Consider the following 21,899-nt stretch of genomic DNA (forward strand, 5'->3'; position numbering starts at 1 on the left):
CTGTACGCTACCTAGGTCCTATTTGTAGGCTGCTTACGTCACGGCGGCGTGACAAGTGCAGTCCCAATTCAGTTTTACTGCGCAGGGTCCTGCAAATGCAGCCCACAGATCCAGCCTGTTTTTGACTAATTTGCAGGAAACACCTCCACGATGCTTCGCGGCCGACATTACAGCCTACTTCTCAGGTTACCTTTCGGTCCGGTTGAATTTCTGGATCAGCCACCATTGCTGGAATTATGAAGCCTGTTTCAGACCGTCTTAATGTTTATATCATGACGTTTTGATAAGTTTTCATGCCTATAATTACCACCATAGATTCGGTTTAGCTGTTAACTGTATCCGAACAACGCCTGTAAATGCAAGTTTAGTTAGATGAGTTAGATAGGCATTTTGCATGATGTTTCCATAGCAACCATCAGCGCATCAGGTACGTTACAATGTAGCCATGTGTACAATTACTTTAATTGGGATAGTCTGTTGCAGTTTGTGAGGTGTAACAATTATCTTAATTTTCTGCATCTTCACGAAGACAAAATAAAATAAAATACATAAAACGACAGAATCGATGTTGTCCATCTTGAGAGCGTTGAAGCTGCTTATCGGTTTGTTTCATGCTCAGGTGTTCACTGACACACCTCCGAAACCTACTTCGGTATTTTACGCTGCATCAGTCGAATGCGCTTCGGGAAGCCTCGATAATAATGACGTAGGAATCCTCCACAGGCTACACCGTCCCAATTCACTAAACTTTTAGTTTCGGTAAATCTGATATCGGCACCTACGTCGGACGCCTCCTGCGTGGGCACCGTGGGCTGCGACCTAGTAGTCATCTAGCCCTTTCGATTGAGACAGACCCATCAACTCTGCTGCTACAAGCCTCCAAAGCTCAGGTTTTTAACACGGGAGCTCTACAGCAACATCAGCGAGGAGAACACCAGCCGACATGTTGTTAACTAGGAAAATCTCAGCAAACAGATGACTGATTTTTCACATCGATAAACTTAATGACGATAGCTACTCGGTAACAGAGGAGACATTTCACCGTTTATATCACACCAAATAAAACTCATTGGTGCTACAATAACAGCTCCGCCGCAGCACTGTGTTTGGAAAAGTAATGTTGCAGGAAGGTAAAGCTGACGGTGGAGGCGATCGTCGCCAACCCTAACTCCCATAATGCTGTGTGGTTAACTGTGTGTACACCGGGCTGTCGGCACACCTCTATGTAGGCGGTGTCGTTGTTTGCATCTTTGATGTGAGGGAACCAGTCTCTGGGAGGCTTGGACAGATGCTTGGACTCTGTGACAAACCACAGCAGCTTGGGCCAACCTGGAACAGAACAGAGGGAACAAGGGAAAGGACATGTTTAGTTTACACAGAAATAATCAAAACTGAAAAAATAATAATGAGAGTAATGCAGAAAAACAGAATAGATGACAGGTAATGCAGCCTAAAAAATGAAGACAGTCTTACACTAAGGCTCCATCGTGGGATGTGTTTTAAAAAAAAAAAATTTAAAAATTCTAGATATTTATTTGGCAAAGGTTGACATCTAAAATTCCTGTCATTACATGGCAAAAAATACACTTCTATCATTACAGACAGAACTATTTTGCAAGCAAATGTCTCATGGTGACTCATAATCATAATGCAGTTTCACTTGATGTCTCTAATCATTTATTAAGAGGTAGATGCCAAATTTTTCGACGGTGAATGTCACTTTGTGGAACCAAACTCTCTCTACTAGGACTACTACTCTTCACTTCCACACGCTCGTGAATAAAACACGAGACCTCCTGTGGAGAACACACCGACTCTTTACTACTGATGTATGATTGATGATTTTTTACTCTCACCTTTGAACTGTGGTATCTCCCCTGTTGCGCTCTTGGGCAGACCCTTATGGCAGGCGTCGCTGGTCAGCGCCACGGTAACGCCACAGCTGCCCAATAGGAATCCGATCTGCTGGCTGCCAGCGTCCTATTGGATGGTACAAGGGGGCGGGGGAAGGGCAGGGGACAACCGTGTAAATTTTCAAGTCCCATATTCCACAAATGTAAAATTCACTGACTATTCCTTGATCTTCCATTAATAAAATGTTTAATTTCTGTGACCTGTATACAGCGGTCCCTCGTTTATCGCGGGAGTTACGTTCTAAAAAATAACCCGCAATAGGCGAAATCCGCGAAGTAGTCAGCTTTATTTTTTACAATTATTCTAGATGTTTTAAGGCTGTAAAACCCCTCACTACACACTTTATACACTTTTCTCAGACAGGCATTAACATTTTCTCACTTTTCTCTCTTGTTTAAACTCTCAAAGTTCAAACCTTCGTAGAAAAATAAGTCCAGTAAAAAAAAAAAAAAAAAAAGCATGCAAAATTGCACTAAAGAAAAATCCGCGAAACTGCGAGGCCGTGAAAGGTGAACCGCGGTATAGCGAGGGACAACTGTACAGAAAACATGAGGGCCTTTTTTTCTTGACCATTTCTTGGCAAAAATTTTAAATGCACTTCATATTCTTAGAGGTCTTATCAAAGCTCATTATGGATAAATATAATTTGATAAAGATTATTTGTTAATTGATAAGGTGAGCTGGCCTGGAGGAATGACTGGGAAGCCCTCAGGCTGCATTCACACAGCCACCGAAAGTGACCCAATTCTGATTTTTTTCCTCTTTTTTTCTGCCTTGCATGTGACTCATATTTGACTTCAGTGTGGGCAGATATCACTGGCACAGCAATCCATCACAATTAATAAAATGGTGCAGCAGGCATTCGTTTCTTGACTAGTTTGCTGCGGTAACTGCGGTGTGGTGGCAGTCCACTTCAGGCCGAGGGCACAAAAGCGTAAAAGGACTTGGATTGAAGCATCTTCCCATACATCTGTTAAATTTGTAGCCTCCTGTCTTTCCTGTCGCTGTTGCTGTGATCCTCCATTTTTGTTTTGGCCACCACTGCTGACAGTCAATGAATACTGACGCTCTGACAGAGATGTGAGCATGCTCAGTGGAGGAAAAAAAAAAAAAACATGATTCTGATATGATCGTCCACACAGCTCCACATGAGCAGGAATCAGACACATATCTGATTTAGGACCACATACGAAAGTGGCCCAAATCAGAACTGAATATGTCAGACTGAATTGACGCTGGCATAAAATAATCAGATCTGTGTCACATTTGAGGAGAAAAAAAAAAAAAAAACAGATCTAGGCCATTTTCACTGGCTGTCAGAATGCAGCCTGGCAGTCACTGAGAGAGCTTATAGCAGATTATAGGACACAGCTGCTTGAAACAAAACCTGTGCATCCTGATGGATCGTGTCTCAAACAGTAAGGACTTGTCTGCACTCACTTTCTTGAGAGGACGGCTCTCTGTGAGACAACTGGTGAAGGACACAAGGACACGATATCGACGCGGCGTTTAGATTTGAGACACGAGTCGAGTGAAGGTGTCCCAGCTGAAGGGCAAAAGGAGGCAGACTGAGAGGCAGATTTATCTGATATTGTTACTCCGTTTATTAAGCCAGCAATAATTCAACAGCACAGAAACCTTCCAACCATGTCTTCTTTTTTTTTTCTTTTTTTTTAAAGGACATACAATGTTAGAAGCTCAGTGGCTGCTTTGGTAGCTGAGTTTCTTGGAGTCGTGACTGCTTCCCCTCTGAGGCCGAGTGTCAAATGGAAATGTAAAAGGACATGGACCAGAGAGCTGCACTGCTCGGCTGCTGGTGTGGCTGAGGCGATGAGGTGCGCTTGATAAGCTGTGCGGCGCTGCCAGGCGCTGACATGCTGCTACAAGGTGCAGCTTTTTCAGCGTAAACAAGCAAGTAGTTTGTGATAACCTGCCACCTGTTCGCCTCTGCGAAACAAATTACAGAGGATCTGTTCGCCAACTCGTGAGATTAGAACCTGAGACTCTGCATGACGTGTTTTTGGACTGAGAGACAAAACCCAACGACCAACAAACTGCTGCTTGGCTGGGTGGGCTGAGCTTCCTACCTTGCGAGTGAGAGGCACCTCTATGGGAACAGGGACGACCTCGGCCAGCAGACAGCCGTAAAAGGCTACCATGAAGGCCACCGGATCGTTATTGGGAAACACCAGCGCCACCTGGAGGAGGAGAAAAAGGCAAAGATTCAGATATACACACTCTTACATGCATTGTCTCGTCTCCAATGGAGCATAATAATTTAATAATTTGCGAGTCAAAAGCAGACGGTGTTCCTGGTCAGACGAGCCTTTTCCCCCTTAGAGGAGTGAATCTTTGGCTTAACAGAGACTTAACTTGATTCACTAGTTGGCGATTCGATTTAAGAACAGGACATTTGATTTTTCTGTAGAGCAATTCGATTCTTTTCAAGTTTGTACACCACAATTCAAGTCATTGACTAAATTTGAGACTACACCTTTTCTTCTGAAATGTAAACCAAAAAAATAACACAAAGAAGACATTAACAATACAAGTCCAGGTGAATGTGAATGATTCAGTTCAAAGCATTTCATATTGATTGTCAGGGCAAGTCATTTTACTTCTTTACTTATCGTAGCAGATCGATGCAGCTGGATCGGCAGAACTAATAATCGATGCAGCGATGCAATAAATGAATCGTTACCCCTTAAAACCTTCAAGAAATTCAAATTAAAGTAATTGTAATGTCATCTCAGATTTAAAAGACTGTAATAACTGGACTGTAATTATCGATGTTTTCAACTGCAAAACTGTTCATGCAAAAATATTTTGCCACTTGACATTTTCTGTGGCGACAAACACCAAAACACAAACTCACATCTATTCTACAGCGGCTATAATTTTGATGAATGGACGAGAAAAGGAGATGAAAAGAGGAGGAAAAGAGGGCTGCCAAGCAGAAGGGAAAGAAGACATTTAATAGTTATCATTAGAGTAATGACTATATTTCTACAGCACTTTTCTTCTCAAACTTACAAATTTACACTCTTCAATGGAACAAAAACAACATATCAACTAACAATCAGCGTTTCTGAAGGAAAGTCTTGCATCGGCGTTTCCATCAAGGCCAACTCTGCAAAATTAATAGACCGTGTTGGACTCCCGACAAGAAAATTAACAACGAGCAGCAAAAACAAGCGAGCGAGCGGTGGGTGTGTTGGAGTGTGACTCACCCGGTCCCCCGGTCGCACCATGGGCTCCTGCTTGCTGCCCAGTTTGTGGAGGATGTTGTACGCCAGCTTGATGCTGCGCGACCACAGCTTCCCTACAGGGAGCAGGACGCAAGATATGAGTGTGTGTGCGTGTGTGTTGTATATACAGGATATGAGTGTGTGTGTGTGTGTTCTTTTACTTTTAGCCTGAGGACCAAATGTCCTCACCAGCATGGACAGGAGAAGAAAATCCTCCAAAGTGAGGAGTTTCAAGGGTTTAAGGGATTTTGCAGTTTGGGAGGTTCAGTGTTAAGAGTTATGGAACAAGTGTAATTTCATGGAATAAAGACAAAAACACAGAAACTGATGGGTTCGGCGATGATTTTTTTCCTCAGCTGCCACCATCATTTGCTGCCATGATTGATCAGCTCATAAAAAAACATCACAGACAGTTAATCTGAAAAGTTTAACTTGTTTCACCTTTTTATTTTATGTAAAAAAGAATGTGGTTACCACTGTGTGTGTACATGGCCCATCATACTGTCTGATTCACTGTCGATATGACACAGGCAAAAACAGGCAGGAAAACCTGCCACTACATTTTTATTTTATTTTATTTTGTTTGCACATTTTATGTTTTCTTTTGAATGTTCAATAATGTTTTTCTGGGTTTCAGAGTTTTAGTGTCCAGTGATGTCCAGTCTAAATGTTGCTTTGGGGGCTTTTTCCAGCCTGATTCACACTGAATATTGGTGCACAACATCAGCTACACCCAGTTTCTGTACAACATGTGTGTGTGTGTGTGTGTCAATGCGTGTGCCTGTATTTTATATGAAGCATTGGATCACTACACAAGTGGTATTCATATGTGGTATGTGCTCCGTGTGTGTGTGTGTGTGTGTGAGTGTGAACAGGCACACGCTGTGTATGGGAGGGTAATTTCCTCAAGTGTATTTTGTATCTCTTAATTCTCGCAGTGTTTCGGTTGTTGGTTTTTACCACCTTTTGTCTTTTATCTCTTGATCGCTTCATTGACATTTTACAGTCACATTTTAGGCATTTACCTGGCAGAGAAACTTTAAATGAGCGCAAAGGTGGAAAAAGCTTCAAATCCTAGATCATCAAAGCATTTCAAGTCACATTTGTCTTTGTGCAGATACATAAACTAAACAATTAACTCAGCTCTGTGTGTGTGTGTGTGTGTGTGTGTGTGTGTGTGTGTGTGCATGTTGATGTGTGTATGCTTACCATATGTGAGCACATAGAGCGGCTTCCCTGCTGTGTCCAGGCTGGTGAGGCAGGGTGCTTTAGGGGAAATGGTTCCCCAGCGTTGGAGGGCCGCCTCCAGGGAGGGAGGCCAGTTGGTGACCACGCCGAGCGCCTCACCCCGCACAGGCATCATCTCCGCCCCCTCCGGCCGCGGCTGCTTGGGGTCCGGCTGTTGGACTGCAGATACAGAGAGAAATAACGCTGTTAAAGTTCAGCGCACTAACTTTAGATTTCCGCATTTTATCTGGTGCCAAACTGAACCAGGGCAACCACAGAAGGGGCCCTTTATACTGGAGCTGAATGCCACGAAACTCCAGAGAACATATCACTGATTATTTCTCACAAATCAGTTTTCAGTTGTTTTTTCACAAGTCCCATGAAAGCAGCATTACTTCTACATTCTTTCTACATCAACATTCACACATTCACATTTGATAATGAAGCACATTGTGGGCTTCTTTGTATTTAATATGCTATCGGCTTGACAACGCTGTACTCTCCACAGAAGAGGTGAAGGCAGCTGATCAGATAGCGAGCCAATACACATGATCAGCAGGTCTTTATGTCATGGCCACAAATTCACCCTGGGAATTCACATAATCTGTACTTGTTCATCAAAAGAGATTGGACGATTGATTCCCTGCAGTATTCATCTTTTCTTTTTTTTTTTCCACGGGGTCAGAATGAAAGCTGAGAGGGAGACAGGGCAGGAGAGATATGGGACAGCAGGATTTGGTAGGATTCAGCCCTAAGCCATCATCATAAAAATGTGGTTCCAGAGAGAGTGGGGGTCTTAACCGCCTCATCAAACCGCGGCACGATTTGATTTCTTTTACAGCAACTGAAAGCCGACACACATCTCCCGAGTGTTGAAAATTCAGCACAAGACCTGGGCAAAATTATCTCCAACACACTGTAAAATGTACCAATAATCATGACCGAAAAAAAAAAAACCTCATTGTCAGAATAAAAGGTTCCAGCAACAAAATAAAGAGACGGCAGGTGTACAGAAACTATCTAGAAAGACCCTTAAAGTGAGGGTTACTTCACAGTTTCAAAGTCAAAATTTCACACCAGAATTTCTTGATTTGAATTTTTTTTTTTCAATATGATTTTGAAGATTTTGGTGTTCATCTTGCCCTAGCAACGATACTATACCACTCTTTAAGTGAAGAATATGGCTCACAGCGGCACGAATCAGACTATGCGAGATGAAACCACAGGGAATGTGCAGTCGTATGTATACTGGAGCAGTAAAGCAATATTTTCCCCTACTTTTCCATACTGTTTTTTTTTTTTTAATTGCAATTTACAAACTTACCAAGATCTGGAACTTTCCAAATCCTCTCTTCCTGCATTCCACAGTCATTCCACACATGCAAAGGAAACCCGTGCACTCTAAAACGTAAACGCTTTTAAAGAACCTTTAAGGCAATGGATCCCCTTTATGTAAGTAAGTAAAGTTTTATTGATTTAGTGTTTTTTGTGCCACTGAGGTTCAAGAATCTGCAGGTTTTCATTCCATCCAAAACCCCACAGCAACTAATTTAAATGAGCGGCTCCTTGGCTGGACAAACAGGGCCTTGATGGTGCATGGGATGAGATCCACTCCTTTACAGACTCTTCAGACTGAAAACATAGAGGAACCCAAGACAGTTCCTTGATGAACCTCTTCTTAAAAAAAGTTCATGAGGTTCATGGTAGTTCCATCAACCTCTTAAATATCTTCAAGGAACCGTTTAGTAATATTCTTATCAAGTGAGGAACCGTTCCTAACATTCCCATGCCCTCCAGGTCATCAAAGAACCCTTGATGAATCCCCTGGTTTACAGACTGGACAGAAACCACGACCAAGGAGCGACAGACGGACAGACAGACATTCAGAAAGAGCTTCTAACCTTCTAAAAGCTCATCAAAGTCATCCACAAAGAACTCCCGTAGTGGAGGTCTGCGAGGCTGCTTCAGCGTGTTCACAAGCTGCTGGATTTTAGCAGAAACACGACTGCTGACTGGGACGCCTGGAAAGAAAAACACACACACACACATGGGTAAGAAGATGTCTTTGGCTCAATCTGTATTATAGGCTGGGGCGTCCATCCTCACATCATTACAATCACATTCTGCTCCATCGTTCAGTGTCACAGTAACTGGCCCTGGAAAGTCTGGATGAAGATATAGTATAGGAAAGGGAACAGTCTTCTCTCCCTGAACAACTTCTGCTAGACGTTCTTGAGGAATGAAACTGAATTCTGGCCGATTAAGAGTTCACTGACTTTTTGTACTCACGGTTTTCAGCTACTTTTCCATGAATTCTCTTTAAATTTCTGCCTAATTTCCAGGAGTCACAACTGAACAGGTGTGTTTTAACAGTAGATGTGTTGTGAAAGTCAGTCTATATTTCCAATAATACACATGAGCCATCTAGAATATATGAGTAACAGATGTACAACTAAATAAGTTTTTTATGGTATACATTAAAATATTTACTCACAGACGCAAACAAACTATTTTCTACTGTCTTCACCAAACTAAAACATAATGATGGATGAACACAAAACAGAAATCCGCCACATTGGCTCCACCCTGTAATTTTTTTTAAGCAGTCAATCAATTCTTAACAGAGCTGACAGTGTCTTTGTCTGATTTTCATGACTTCTCAGAGACTATTGTCAAATTTACAGATTTTTACAGGTTTTTTGATGACCGTATAAACTCTGGTGTTTGTACTGGGAAGCTCCCTGTTATCGCAGGGTGACCGTGTGACTGTGAGGCACAGCGATATTGACAACGGGCACGCCACTCAGCCAGCTTTCCCTGGATGGGTAAAGGTTGAAGACGAGAGGAAGAATGTAAACAGTGGCACTTGCTGTTCGATCTGTTCGTCCAGGGGAGTGACATCGACAAACAGAGGCAGTCATCGGTCAGTTCTACCAAACAGCGGTCCTGCCTGCACCAACCTCCTCGCTGCTGACTGCTGAGATGCTTATTTTATTGCTTAAACACTCTGTGGAGCTGGATAATGATGCGACATTACTTCCCGCAGTCGGAGCCATGAGCCTACCGTCTCCTGTCTCCATACGCTCTGCGTTGCCGTACTTCTGTGTGTTCCTGGCAATGGTTCCCATATTGGCCATGTGGTGACGCTCAGTGTGGGAGTGGGACGAGTCCGACGAGTAGCCAGTCACGTCCGGGGGGGCCGAGTGATTCTCTGGAGGGAGACGAAGAAAGACGGAACGAAGCAGACAGATGGAGAGAGAGAGCAGAGGATGAGAGGTAGACAGAAAAACAGACAGAGAAGCAGATAGACAAGAGATGTCATCCATATTTTTGTATTTTCCTGTTTAGATTCTTGTCTTTACAGTGCCTGAGCACAATTATCCAACTATATTTCATAGCCTTTATGCGGTACAATTATGTAAATGCTGGTGATACACAGATGTGCATGGGGTCAAGTGTAGCTGGAATGGTTTTATAATACCAATACCGTTTCAAAGCCTTTTTTTCTGCAGTGCTCTTGTTAGAGGACAACACATGTCAATAAACAATAGGGCACATTCAACTGTTTTCCTGAGCAAAACCAACAAATAAGAAGAAAATTTGATATGTCAGCAGAAGAAGCCGACATATTGAAGTTTTTGATAACTTCTGAAACCTAAAAATCAATCTAAGAAATGGGTACATTAGTGATACAGAGTGTAAGTTGTCAAGTTAAATCTATGACAATACCAGTTTTGACTGGGTTGATTTTTCAGAAAAAAAAATATTGATCCCAAGATAACATTTTTAAAACCTCTGTAACTTGCTGTAAGACTTAAAGCTGCAGTTAGTGTTTCTATAGTCCTTAAGGCATTTGAAGAGTTTGTCAGGGCTTGCGGACGCCCTGTAACAGGTAACAACACCTACCGTCCGACTCCAGGGGCGGCGGCCACAGCATGTCAGATCCAAACTCACAGGATCGCCGCAGAGAGCCTCCATTCTCTGCTACACTCAGAGCTCCCTTCCTCTTCAAAGACAGGTGGCCGATACCTGGATGGACACATACATTTAAAAAAAAAAAAAAAAAAAAGTTATACTGTACATTTGATTTCATCCACAGATGCAAAGGTAAGATGAAACTTTAATGAGCCTGTTGGGAAAACTGGGTCATTTCAGCAGTAAATGATAACAAAACACAACAAAACTGACAAATCACTTTTAGAACATAAACAGAGCACCAACAGTAAGAATAAATTATTTCAGATGACAGTCTTTTGACTTGCAGATGGAAATTTAACAGGATAAAACACACATGCCCTATCTGTCACACACACACACACACACACACACACACACAGTTCAGCCAAACAAGTGAGAAGGAATAACATCTTACCATGGTGTGACTGCGACAGGTGGCTCTGCTGGTGGTGCGACTGGCTCAGATGTGTGTGCGCCAGGTGTGTGTGCGCCAGGTGAGAGTGTGAGATGTGCGTGTGCGCCAGCGAGTCGGCCAGCCTCCCGGCGTTGCCGCTGCCTCCGCTCTGCGTGGACGAGGACGAGGAGGAAGTGGAGCCCAGGTGGGCGGGGCCTAACTGGGCGGGGCGGCTCATCCAGTGCTCCATGCCCGACATGTCGTCACCAGGCCCCGCCTCCTCCTCTGAGCCAGACGACGAGTCTGAGCACAGGGGGGACAGGCCTAATGAGGGTCAGTAACCGCCATTATATGTTAACAGAAGACCTTCACACAGCATGAACATGTAAACACAGTGAGGCTACAACAGAACAGACAAACTTTAGCTTAACAGTGTCTGTCCATATAGAAGCAACATGAAAACATTTAACAGAGAGTGAATCATAACTCTCCCAGGAACCAAGCTGGCACCAGAAAGGAGAATTAAGGCTGATTTATGCTCCATTCAGCGCTCAAGGAGCTCATGGCACGGCACGGTGTCATTTCGGGGCCGTTCATGGTTCATGGTTCATGGTTCATGGTTCATGCGTGGAGCAGCGAGAAACGGCACTTCAACCGATCATCGTCTGTTTATCCAATATGGCCTCCGCGGCGCCGTACTGCCGTGTTGTTACAAAAGCTGCGAGGTGCAAAGCTACAGACCTCGATTCTGACCACCGTGGACACCGGAGTGAGCATAAATCAGGCTTTAGCTGTGCAGATTATGGCTATATCCACTATATACACGCTAATGTGGTGTCAGTGTGGGTCAAATTAAGAATGTTTTACAGTATGGGTTAAAGTGAATGGTGTGATAACGTAGGCTATTTTTTTTTTTTTTTTTCCAAATGCAGGTTAGCTTGTCTCTACTCCAAAACAGCTTGACAAGAGTCAGCTCAGTTAACCTTACTGCTGCTGCAAGGCAAGACTTTCCATGGCTAGCTTGTTGCCTGCTAACAACAGGCTAGCCACAGAAACCAGCGCCCTGGAACAGAGGGAAGCTCACCTGAACAAACTAGCGAGCAGGCTCGTCACGTTACTGTTAACATGCTAATACCAGCTTCTACTGGACCTCCAGATAGTGTGCCAATCAAATGTGAGAACAACTTCACACACTTTGCTGCACTGGCTCCCCGTCGCGTTTAGAATAGATTTTAAAATTTTGTTGTTTGTTTTTAAAGCTCTCAATGGCCTGGCCCCCCAGTACTTGACTGAGCTCCTTCATATCCACACCCCTGCCAGAACACTGTTACTGGTCACCCCTAAAACGAGACTAAAATCCAAAGGTGACCGAGCCTTTGTGGCGGCGGCCCCCAGGCTCTGGAACAATTTGCCCCGGCACATCCGCTCTGCGGGATCGATTGAGGTTTTTAAATCCTCGCTAAAAACACACCTCTTCTCCCTGGCTTTTAATCGAGTCTAAGTGGACTATTGGCAAATTTTTTAATTTAATTTTAATTTGTTTTATTCTCTTTTATAGTACTGTGTTTATGTATTTTTAGTATTTTATTTTATTTTATTTTTGTATTTTTTAGTATTTATTTTATTTATTGTAATTATTGCTATCATCTGTGCTGCTTTTAATCTGTACAGCACTTTGGTCAACCCCGGTTGTTTTAAATGTGCTCTATAATTAAGTTTGAGTTGAGTTGAGTTGAACAACAACATTGCAAGCCAAGTTAGCAGAGCTAGTTAATTATCTATTTGCTTCTTTTCTGACTTTTTACAGCCATTGTGGCTCAAAAACAGCCTCCAATTTGGCTGCTGAAAGGTGTGTCACGTCACCTGAAAGCCCTCCACAGCACTTTTAAGTGTCAGCAGCTCAGAAAAACACGATTTATAACAAAATTACAATCTAACATCGTTTAAATACGAGTTAGAGGGCTGTTATCCTGTATGTTAACAGGAAAGAAACGTTCGTACAAACATGAGCATAACATAATTTTAAGTAGATTTATTTAGGGTCAAAACCTGTCTTTACACGCTAACACAACACAAAACCCCTAGCTGAACAAAATTACAGCTTGTAATATTACACAATGGCCTGATTCTACTGTGTTAATCGATGTGGGAAAGGATTGTAAGTACACAATATTACTGTTTAAATGCTTGATGAAAATCTCTCTAAGACGTAATGGGTCTTTAACAGTGAGGCGCACCGTTCAAACGGCTTCATTAAAATGGTTCTGTCACACTGCTCAGAGTGGGCTACATTATGGATTTGAAAGACTGAAAGATAATTATAGGGCCGTTGTGAAGTCTATGCATCATTATCACAGTCAGACCATATCATATATATTTATATATAGAACCGAAAGCAGGTCAGTCACTGCTATTCGAAATCCTCACAGAATCCGTCTGCAAACAAACCTGTCTCAATTTATTTGAAATCAGCAGTGACTGATGACGAATATATTTAATTTAGAGTTTTACATTTTATTATCTCAAAGTGATGATCCTATGTTTCAACTAGGGGACTATAATTCACTGGTTTTCATTTGTACAGGCTCTGAGAATTAGATGATTATATATATATGAACGCAGAGGGCCAGGCCTCAGGAGGCTCAGTAACCTTTAGTCAGTGTTAACAGAAAAGACTTAATTCATTAAACATGAATAGACACCTTCATACTGTCTCTAACCGTAATGCTGCCGCAGTTTAACCTTCACCTAACCTAACTGGCCATTTCCTGGATGCTCAGTGGTGGACTGACCCTCCTGATCCAGTTAAAGTGCTGTCAGGGCTTTAAAAGTGCTCACAGTACATTACACGAGGAGTGATCCTCCTCCTCCTCCTCCTCCTATGGCCTGACGTCAGATTTCCTCAAGAAGTTGCTCAAATGCTAAGCAAGTTAATTTGTGAGCAAATTGAATACATTTCCTTCATTAAAACCCAATCAAAATCAAAGTTATTATATTTACTCTGATCATGCTCAATCCTGCGAGCTCATGGGGAAAAGGGCAAGGTCAGATTATCCTTAATTATCCCATTTCAGCAAAGCTCGTGTGTTCACACAGCGCACAGAGCAGTGTGTTTCCTCCAAGGTGAGGCTAACGGGCTCACATAAGCAGACTACAACGTTCAGCGGCCCTCTTGGTGTCACTGCGACACTGCGAGGCTTTCTGTGCTGTTTTCAAGCTATCAATAGTTTGCCTCAGTCAATTTGCATGTTTGCAATTTTTTGGTGAAATGAGTGCCGCTGAGAACCACTGACACAAGCATTACAACATAATCCTGTCTGGGCACGGGGTGGCCTCTGCGGGGTCAGTGCAACCAAATTCAATTCAGATAACCACCGTGTGTGTGTGTGTGTGTGTGTGTGTGAGAGAGAGAGAGAGAGAAACTGTTAGCTCAGATGTGAGAAGTAAGAAAAAGCAATTTCCTCCTCTTTCCCTAGCTTTTTTCCCTTCTGCTCCCTCTTTATCAGACATAAATATTTTTGAGACACAGGAATATTTTCCTCCATTTGTGATTTTGACCCTTGATCTTGTCAGCTTGCAATGTTGGTGGTTCACGTATTTAAACGTACTCTAATAAGTGCTATACTCTCGATAAAAGCATCAGATTAAATACTTAAAATGTAATGCAAATGCAATGTGTGTGTGTGTGTGTGTGTGTGTGTGGAGTCAGAATATATGACTTTAGCTGCTCATATAATCTAGGACAAACTGACAAAATCTGTTTTATATGAAGGATCTGCCTACAGAGTCAGATAATTCACTCGTCTCTAGTGCAGTTCCACTTTTTTCTGCTTTTTTCTTTTTCTTTTCTGCAACCGAAATGAATGGAGGCAGAATTTCTTATTATTTTCATTGCTGATTCATCTAGGGATTATTTTTTTCAATTAATCAATTAATCATTTAGTCCATCAAAAAAGTGTGATGGGAGGTGACCAGAGCACAAAGTGATGTCTTCAAATTTCTTCCTTCGTCTGACCAACAGACCAACAACATTATCTAAAATTTAAATTGCTCTTCTGTACGATGATTAATCGATTAATCAACTAATCGTTTCAGCAATAGAGACGAGACCTCTGGACTCGGCGGCAGATCAATAAACAGTTTTTTGTGGTGTGTGGAGGTGGACTGCAGTTGTGTGCGTCTCTCACCTGGAGGCGTGTATGCGTCCATGGAGGTCTGCACCACGAGCGAGCGTCTTTTGGAAGGCATGGGCACGGCCACCTTCCTCTCCACATGCCGCGCCAACACGGCCTGCACTGCCTCGGTGTGGACGTCTGCTCAGCGAGACACACACACACGACATGATGTAAAAAAGATGACAGGGAAAAGAATCAGCTGGCTCTGTCACACACACACACACACACACACACAGAGACATATTGCACCAATCCACACAACACCTAACCTGCCTCCTGCAGAACTACAGCAGTTCAGACCGTGTTGTTTTCAGTATTGCTGAGAGAGAAGAAATGCACCTTCCTGTGTTCATTGTTCTACTTAACTTGGCTTTGTTTTGGGGCAGGACACTTTGAATCAAGCAGATTAAGTAGATTTGGTTATATAAATGTTACTTGGAGGCAGAGCGGCTCTGGAGGCAGGAATAAATCTCATTGGTTGAGTTAAACCTCAGTGGGCAGGGGAAGGAGCGCAGGACAAATATAAATAAATAAAGCACGGGAGGCAGCGACTTCCAAACCTGCGAAGACGACAGAACATCAAAGTGCATCATCGACAGCGCGGCGCTTGCGGCACTCTTGGATGTGCTGTCTTTTTATAGGTTTGATTTGTGTGTTTTTTCTCCGCTGGCTGCAGGATAATGAAGATTTCTCGACAGTGACCGGCCTACGAGAGGCGCTGTATCTTTCAGTCAGCTGTGAGAACTTCATAATATCGGCGTCCTCCCTCTCTAACCTCTCAGCTTCTTCATTTGGCTTCAGTCGAATGTTACCTAACCAGAAAAGCTGTGGTCCTGTGGTTCCGCCCACTGAGGTTTCACTCCACCAGTGAGAGACACTCTGAGCCTCTGAGAAAGTCCCAATCTGCTCGGGTGAGCTGGTGTCAGTCCTCCCTGTGTTAGTGGCGGGTGAGAAAGAGCCTAATTACAGCGTCGCCACAAACTTTCCCTTCTCAAAATGCCCCGCGTTTCTTCCAGCCCGTAATTTATTGACTGGATCCAAGCTGACTGGTGTTAACTGGAACTTAGCTTAGCTTTTGTGTACTTGTCGAGGTCAGTAATTTTACTTTAGTATGTTATGATTGAAGTACTTCACGTTGTAAATCACATCCATTAAAGGCTATAATTTTTCTCCTTAAGCCTCCTGCTTCAGGGATTGGCTCGTCCTAAAATAGCAAGAGCATCAGACCTGCACATGCCAGAGGAGGAAACACACACTGCTTACCCAGCTGCAGTAATATCGCTTTGCCTGGCTGTTTGTCCAGCTAGTCGACTAGTCTTGCTAGCTCGTTAGATGTGTGTGTGTGTGTCTATGTGTGTGTGTGTGTTGTCTTGTGAGGTTCAGTACCTGATCGGTAGCGTTCGTCCCTCGTGCCGGAGGTTCGCCGCCGGTGGAAACGGGACGCAGAGGGAGGACCGAGGGGGGCCCGATGAGACATGGGCCCCTCCATACCTACACAGAGGCGGACAGACACACACATACACGAACGTACGCACACATACATACACACACGCACACACACACACACACGTACACACATATATACACATTTCACAAAAGCGATAGATACAGAAAAAAAAAAAAAAAAAAAAGAAAAAACAATGGAGATGATTTGATCTGATAGGAAAATGATTTTTCCATCTTCCAAAAATGAAACAATAGTAATAATAAAAGTTCCAAAATAAAACAAAATTAAATAATGTGATAACTGTATTGCTGCATGTTGACAGAATCAGGATATCCCCTAGCATCCCGCATCCCAAAACCAACGATAAAACCCAGATTACTGGCTGGATGAGGTGTGTGTGTGTGTGTGTGTGTGTGTGTGTGGAGCCTGTGGAGCTACAGGACGGCAGAGTACGTACAGAGGAGCAGGCCCAAGCTGAGCTCTGGGGAGCCTTAACCTACATTCACTAATGGTGGCGGCCGGAGACTGAATCGATAGAGTGGAGTACAGTATCATCGCAACCGTATTTGTCATGACGCCAGATCGATAGTCCAGCGGTGGTATGGGAATATTTTAGCTAGGGGGGAGGAGGGGGGAAGCGTGGGGGGCGGGGTCAGAGGTTGCTAAGTTACCTCCAGCATGTGGGACATAGGCCCTGATCAGCTTGGACCTCTTCTTCTCATAACCCTTCTGAGTGATGTCCCCTGCAAACAGAGAGAGAGAGATCGATAGAGAGTGAGAGGCTGACTGACGGCTGCTTGGTTTCCATCCAAGTACTTTTTTTTTCTTTTTTTTAACCTCAATGTTGTGGCCAACTGTGATGTACTGAATTAGAAAAGCTGAAAGGGAACAAATGCAATAAGGAAAAAAATAAAAATTAAAAATAAATAACAACAACCATGTCTTACATGCTTGTTTTCAATGTAAACTTTTTTTTTTTGTGGATAAAGAAATCACATGTCAGGGGTTCCTGGTGCTACACACGGATGGGCAATATGACTGAAATCAGTATCATCACACTATTTTCCAATACGTATCACAATGATTTTGGATCAATTCTGAGTTTGAAATGAATCTCTGTTGTGCTGCACTGACCTGACAGCCAACCAGAGAGAACTCGATGTTCATAAAAAACAAACATAATGTTATTAACAGAGAAAACAGCTTGGCACATGCTTGGTCGGAAATCACAAATATCAAAAGTACTAATATCTAGTGATGTGTGATCGAGCATTATATCAATACAACAAGTCTCAGTATCAATAAGTAGTATCAATAATGCACAATGTAGCAGTGACCAATATATTATCCTCTGATAAACGAGATAACTCGATTAGTGTTATTGTTCTGATAATGGAATTTCAGCCGGTAATTACATCCGATAACATGGAGCCTTTTCTTACAACAGCTGAAGGTCTGATTCTGCAGCTCTTTGCCGTCACTTTCTTTATTTCTAGTAATTCATTTAATGTTTATCTGCTCTGACTGGCTGTCATTAGACACTGCTATTTTAAACAGACACTGTATGCTGGGTGTTTCATGGTGCATCATGTTTAATGTGTGTGGGGAGCGCCTGTTCACACTTTAAGATGAACAGAAAAATGTCATTAAAATGGACTTTCTTGCATTAACTGCAATTTGTTTACAAAAACTGTACGACAGTAGGAAAATTAACTAGTAAATATTTTTGTGCAAGAGTGATGTTATTGGTTATCGTATCGTTATCGGCCTTGAAATTCCACATCAATGCATTTCTAATCAATAAAGGTTATCGGTAAAATCCAAACAATACCAATCCCTCGTTGTTCTTAACATGTTTAGGTAACATATATAGCACATATATAAGCTGTATGAGCATTAGCTTGGGCGCTACAATATGATCAAGCATGTCTTCAGATGAAAGCATGAAGCATGACAAACAAAACCGACGACAACAAAAACATGTAAAAAAAAAAAAAAGAAAGAAAGAAAGAAAAAAAAAGAAAGAAAACAACTTGGCCGGTACGAATCAATTCTTGGAAGATTCCCTCCAGTTTTCTGGTGGACGTGTTTTATTTACTTCTGTCCGCCTCGGCCCAACTAATGGAAATGCACCTAATTACCAGTGTATTTTTCACATGTCAGTATTTTTCTGGGAATTCACTTGACAGTTGGATGGAAACAGCTGAGAGGGAGAGAGAGAGAGAGAGAGAGAGAGAGAGAGAGAGGCTGAATATCTGTTTGTGATAGCTAAACTCCCCTTCACAAAGAATATGAAGCCCCTGTTATCCCTGACCTGTCTGCCATGTACTGAGCTGTTCACATGTCCCTGCAGTAACATCAGCGACATGAACAGAGCCGTTCTGCATCACACGTCTTAACACGGCATCTAATCAGGTGTTGAGTCGAAAAATCTCTCCTTTTTTAAAGCAAATGGGGGGAAAAAATCAGCCAGCGAGCTGAGATAATGCGACTGGTTTCCCATGCAAATCGATCTGTCTGAACAATTTTTTCATTCTAGCGATCTCGCTTATTTTGCCTTGTTTTCAAGACGCTGGTGCCTGACTGTGCAAAATCAAATTCAAGGCTCATCAGCACGTTAGTTGTTTTGTAATTTAATTTTTGACAACCAGGTCTTCGTCTTGTCTGCCAAAAAGCTGCAGGATGGAAGCGCCTTGTTCTTACCAGAGGGCGCTGGGGCAAAGCGAGCACCCTAACCTCTGATGTGTTTGTGTTTCCAACGAAACCCAAGGATAACCAACGTAATGCAAATAAGGGGGCAGTGTCTGGCCACTCTGCGTGTGACTGGCAACAATAAAACAGTAAATATGGAAGATGTGCATGCTTATTTACTGCTGTATCACTCTGATCTTGTATTTGGGTGTGGAAATAGACTCACAGAGGTCAAAAAATGCAATAGGGCCGCTAGAAAAAGTAGAAATGAAAAGCGGAAAATGCTTTCAAGTAACCGAGCTCAACAGGGAATGAAGTCCCAAACTAATCAATTACCAGCCAAATCTCTTGATAGAGAAATCTTTAAATAAGTTGTTTGCGCAACGAAAGAGATGATGCCATAGAAACTGGATAAGCAGGAGCGGTGTGGGCCTTTGGTTCACAGCAAATCATTTCCGGGTGGTTCCCGTTGCCGTGGCAACCGCTGCACAACCGTTCAGCTGAAGTCACGGCGTCGGCAGAGGAGTTTGTCGGGAGAACTGATGCCCGGCTAACGGAGACAAGTTCTGCTTTCACAAGAAAATGAATAAAAAATTGTGAAAATCATTTTGGGGCTCTGATTCTGATTCAATACATCAATCAATAAATAAATAAATAAATGTTTTGGGAGGAGTTGAGTCTTACCTGTTGGGTTGTTAGAGCTTTGCCTGAACATTATTCAATCTTGGTAACAACAGTGCAGCTAATTAGGATTAAGTTAGCTCACATCTAATTAACTAATAATAACGTTAGTCTGAGACAGGATATGCATTAGCTTCCCATAATTTTTACATCTTAACTTTATCAGCACACAGACGCTTTTAATTAATTAAAAGCCGAGTCTCTATTGTATATACTTCTTAATTTGAGTCTCTATTGTATATACTTCTTGATTTAAATTTTATTTTATGTTTTTTTTATTGATGATGCTGCTGCAACGTGTGAATTTCCCAGTTTGGGATTAATGAAGTATACCTATCTATCTATCTATCTATCTATCTATCTATCTATCTATTTATCTATCTAATTTTTTGCGTTAACTTTAATTCTCCCGTTCGTTGTTGCTGTGAGCTGCGACCCCGTGTCACAGAGAGCCACCCAACAGCAGGTGCTGGTTTTGTCACGATGGAAGTTTCAATAAAGTTATTCAAACAAACTCTGCTGCCGACGCGGTGACGTCAGTGATGCTACAGCTGTTGCCTTGGCAAGGTGAGCCACCTGGAGGAACTCGGGATGAAAGGCCCACACCTGTTCTACCCCCTCAGTTTCAATGGACGATGCTGTTTCCAGCCAATCAGAGATGTTCAGCAGTGAAACTCCACCCAGTCAGGCCCCGCGGGCTCAGTGAGTCCTGCCTCGGGTTTTGGGGTACCAGTTCCTCAGGCGTTCCTGAGCTGGAAAAGGGGAATTTTTTGTCTGTTCATGCTAACGACCTACCGAGTTCTTCTTCTTCTCTTTATTCCAAACTGACCGGAAACGCATCACTTCCTGTGCAGGAGCTACCAGACACCAAGTGTTTCCAACAGACAACTGAAAAGACTCATGAGCTGGATGGAAAAATTATCTCCTGGAGCTGCAGTGGGATGGTTCTTGTATGGCAGAGTTTCTCAGCCGATCGGACGCGACACGGCGTCGGACTGAACACGGGACTCGGTGATTTGCAGGGACAGACACTCGTGGCGGTGACAGCAGCGGAGACTCGAGCACAGACAAGACAGAGACAGAGGTCAGTGTGGACGGCCAGTTATGGAGAAGCTCATTAAGATCCCGGAGGGGGGTTTTCGCTGCCTAGGCGACCGCTGACACCCCCCCCCCCCCCAACCCCACACACACACACACACACACTCGTCAATCTCGGCACCCCGGGGATCTCGCAGCAGGGCTAATATGGGCTAATATCTCCTCGTTTGTCCCCATTAAATGCTGTTAAACTGGCTCGCGTCACTTCGCTAATTATTGATTCTCCTTTGATTGCCACAGAGACACTTGACTTACCGGCGATGGGACACCGACTCCCATCCAGCAGAGAGACAAATTCAGGAGAGAACAGTGCAAGCTGCGGTGGTGATATGCTTTGTAAGACATTACAAACAGTCAGCTGAGGGATGTGCGCAGCGAAAAGTGCTCATCATAGCAAGAAATTTAATCCAGCACTGACTCAGGCTAAGATCCTGTTCCTCCTCTAATAAATGAAGAAATCTGCCAGTAGCCTCGGATCATTTCGCTTTTTTTCCTCATTTGTGATTTTTTACTTGTTTTGGGGGTGGGGGTGGGGGTGGGGTGAATATGATGCAAATTAACTTGCTCAATAAGGACCTTTTTCTTCGCTACACATTTGCCTTTTGGCAGTAAACAACCAGCGAAGAGACTGATGCTACAATTCGTACTCGCAGATGGTTTTGGAAAGCAGCACTTGAGGAAAGAAATTGTGAATCTGTGCTACAAATAAAACCAGGGCTGAGCAGTTTATCGAAAACCCATTGAAGAATGTCTCACTACTGGCTGTTGCAAACGCAAAATCCAATTTCCAGAAGAGTCGATTCCTAAAGAGAAAGATTTTTTCAGTCAGCTCTCTACACCGTGTTGCAGAATACCTGGCGGAAAGTCAGACACACTGAGCAAAAAAATACTGCAAAATGATTTTTTTTTTATCAATACAATGGTATAAATGCAAAAGAAGAAGAAGAAGAACGACAAATAGGTCTGGAAACAGGTCTACAGTAAACCTGTGAAGTCTGGGAGGAGGGTGTGTTTCACTGAGAGAAACACAGGAGCAGAACAGAGAGAGTGAATGAAACGTGGCTCGA

General features: G+C 43.0%; 1 protein-coding gene across 2 annotated transcripts in view; it reads right to left on the reverse strand.

Annotated features, from left to right (window-relative positions):
* The window catches only part of LOC115379116 (disco-interacting protein 2 homolog C-like), a 73,310-nt gene that overhangs the window by 42,260 nt on the left and 9,151 nt on the right, over positions 1 to 21,899 (reverse strand). The window contains exons 2-13 of one of the 2 annotated variants that reach the window (XM_030079813.1): positions 17,034 to 17,105; positions 16,302 to 16,406; positions 14,928 to 15,053; positions 10,762 to 11,064; positions 10,296 to 10,418; positions 9,454 to 9,600; positions 8,291 to 8,410; positions 6,372 to 6,569; positions 5,145 to 5,236; positions 4,002 to 4,112; positions 1,857 to 1,980; positions 1,220 to 1,329 (exon numbers count right to left, since the gene is read on the reverse strand). In XM_030079813.1, coding sequence (XP_029935673.1) covers positions 1,220 to 1,329; positions 1,857 to 1,980; positions 4,002 to 4,112; positions 5,145 to 5,236; positions 6,372 to 6,569; positions 8,291 to 8,410; positions 9,454 to 9,600; positions 10,296 to 10,418; positions 10,762 to 11,064; positions 14,928 to 15,053; positions 16,302 to 16,406; positions 17,034 to 17,105 — 1,631 coding nt within the window. Of the gene's footprint in view, positions 1 to 1,219; positions 1,330 to 1,856; positions 1,981 to 4,001; positions 4,113 to 5,144; positions 5,237 to 6,371; positions 6,570 to 8,290; positions 8,411 to 9,453; positions 9,610 to 10,295; positions 10,419 to 10,761; positions 11,065 to 14,927; positions 15,054 to 16,301; positions 16,407 to 17,010; positions 17,106 to 21,899 lie in introns of both variants that reach the window. The other variant, XM_030079814.1, reaches the window with a different exon arrangement.

Source organism: Myripristis murdjan, chromosome 20 (genome assembly GCF_902150065.1).
Source record: "Myripristis murdjan chromosome 20, fMyrMur1.1, whole genome shotgun sequence".
Taxonomy (NCBI): domain Eukaryota; kingdom Metazoa; phylum Chordata; class Actinopteri; order Holocentriformes; family Holocentridae; genus Myripristis; species Myripristis murdjan.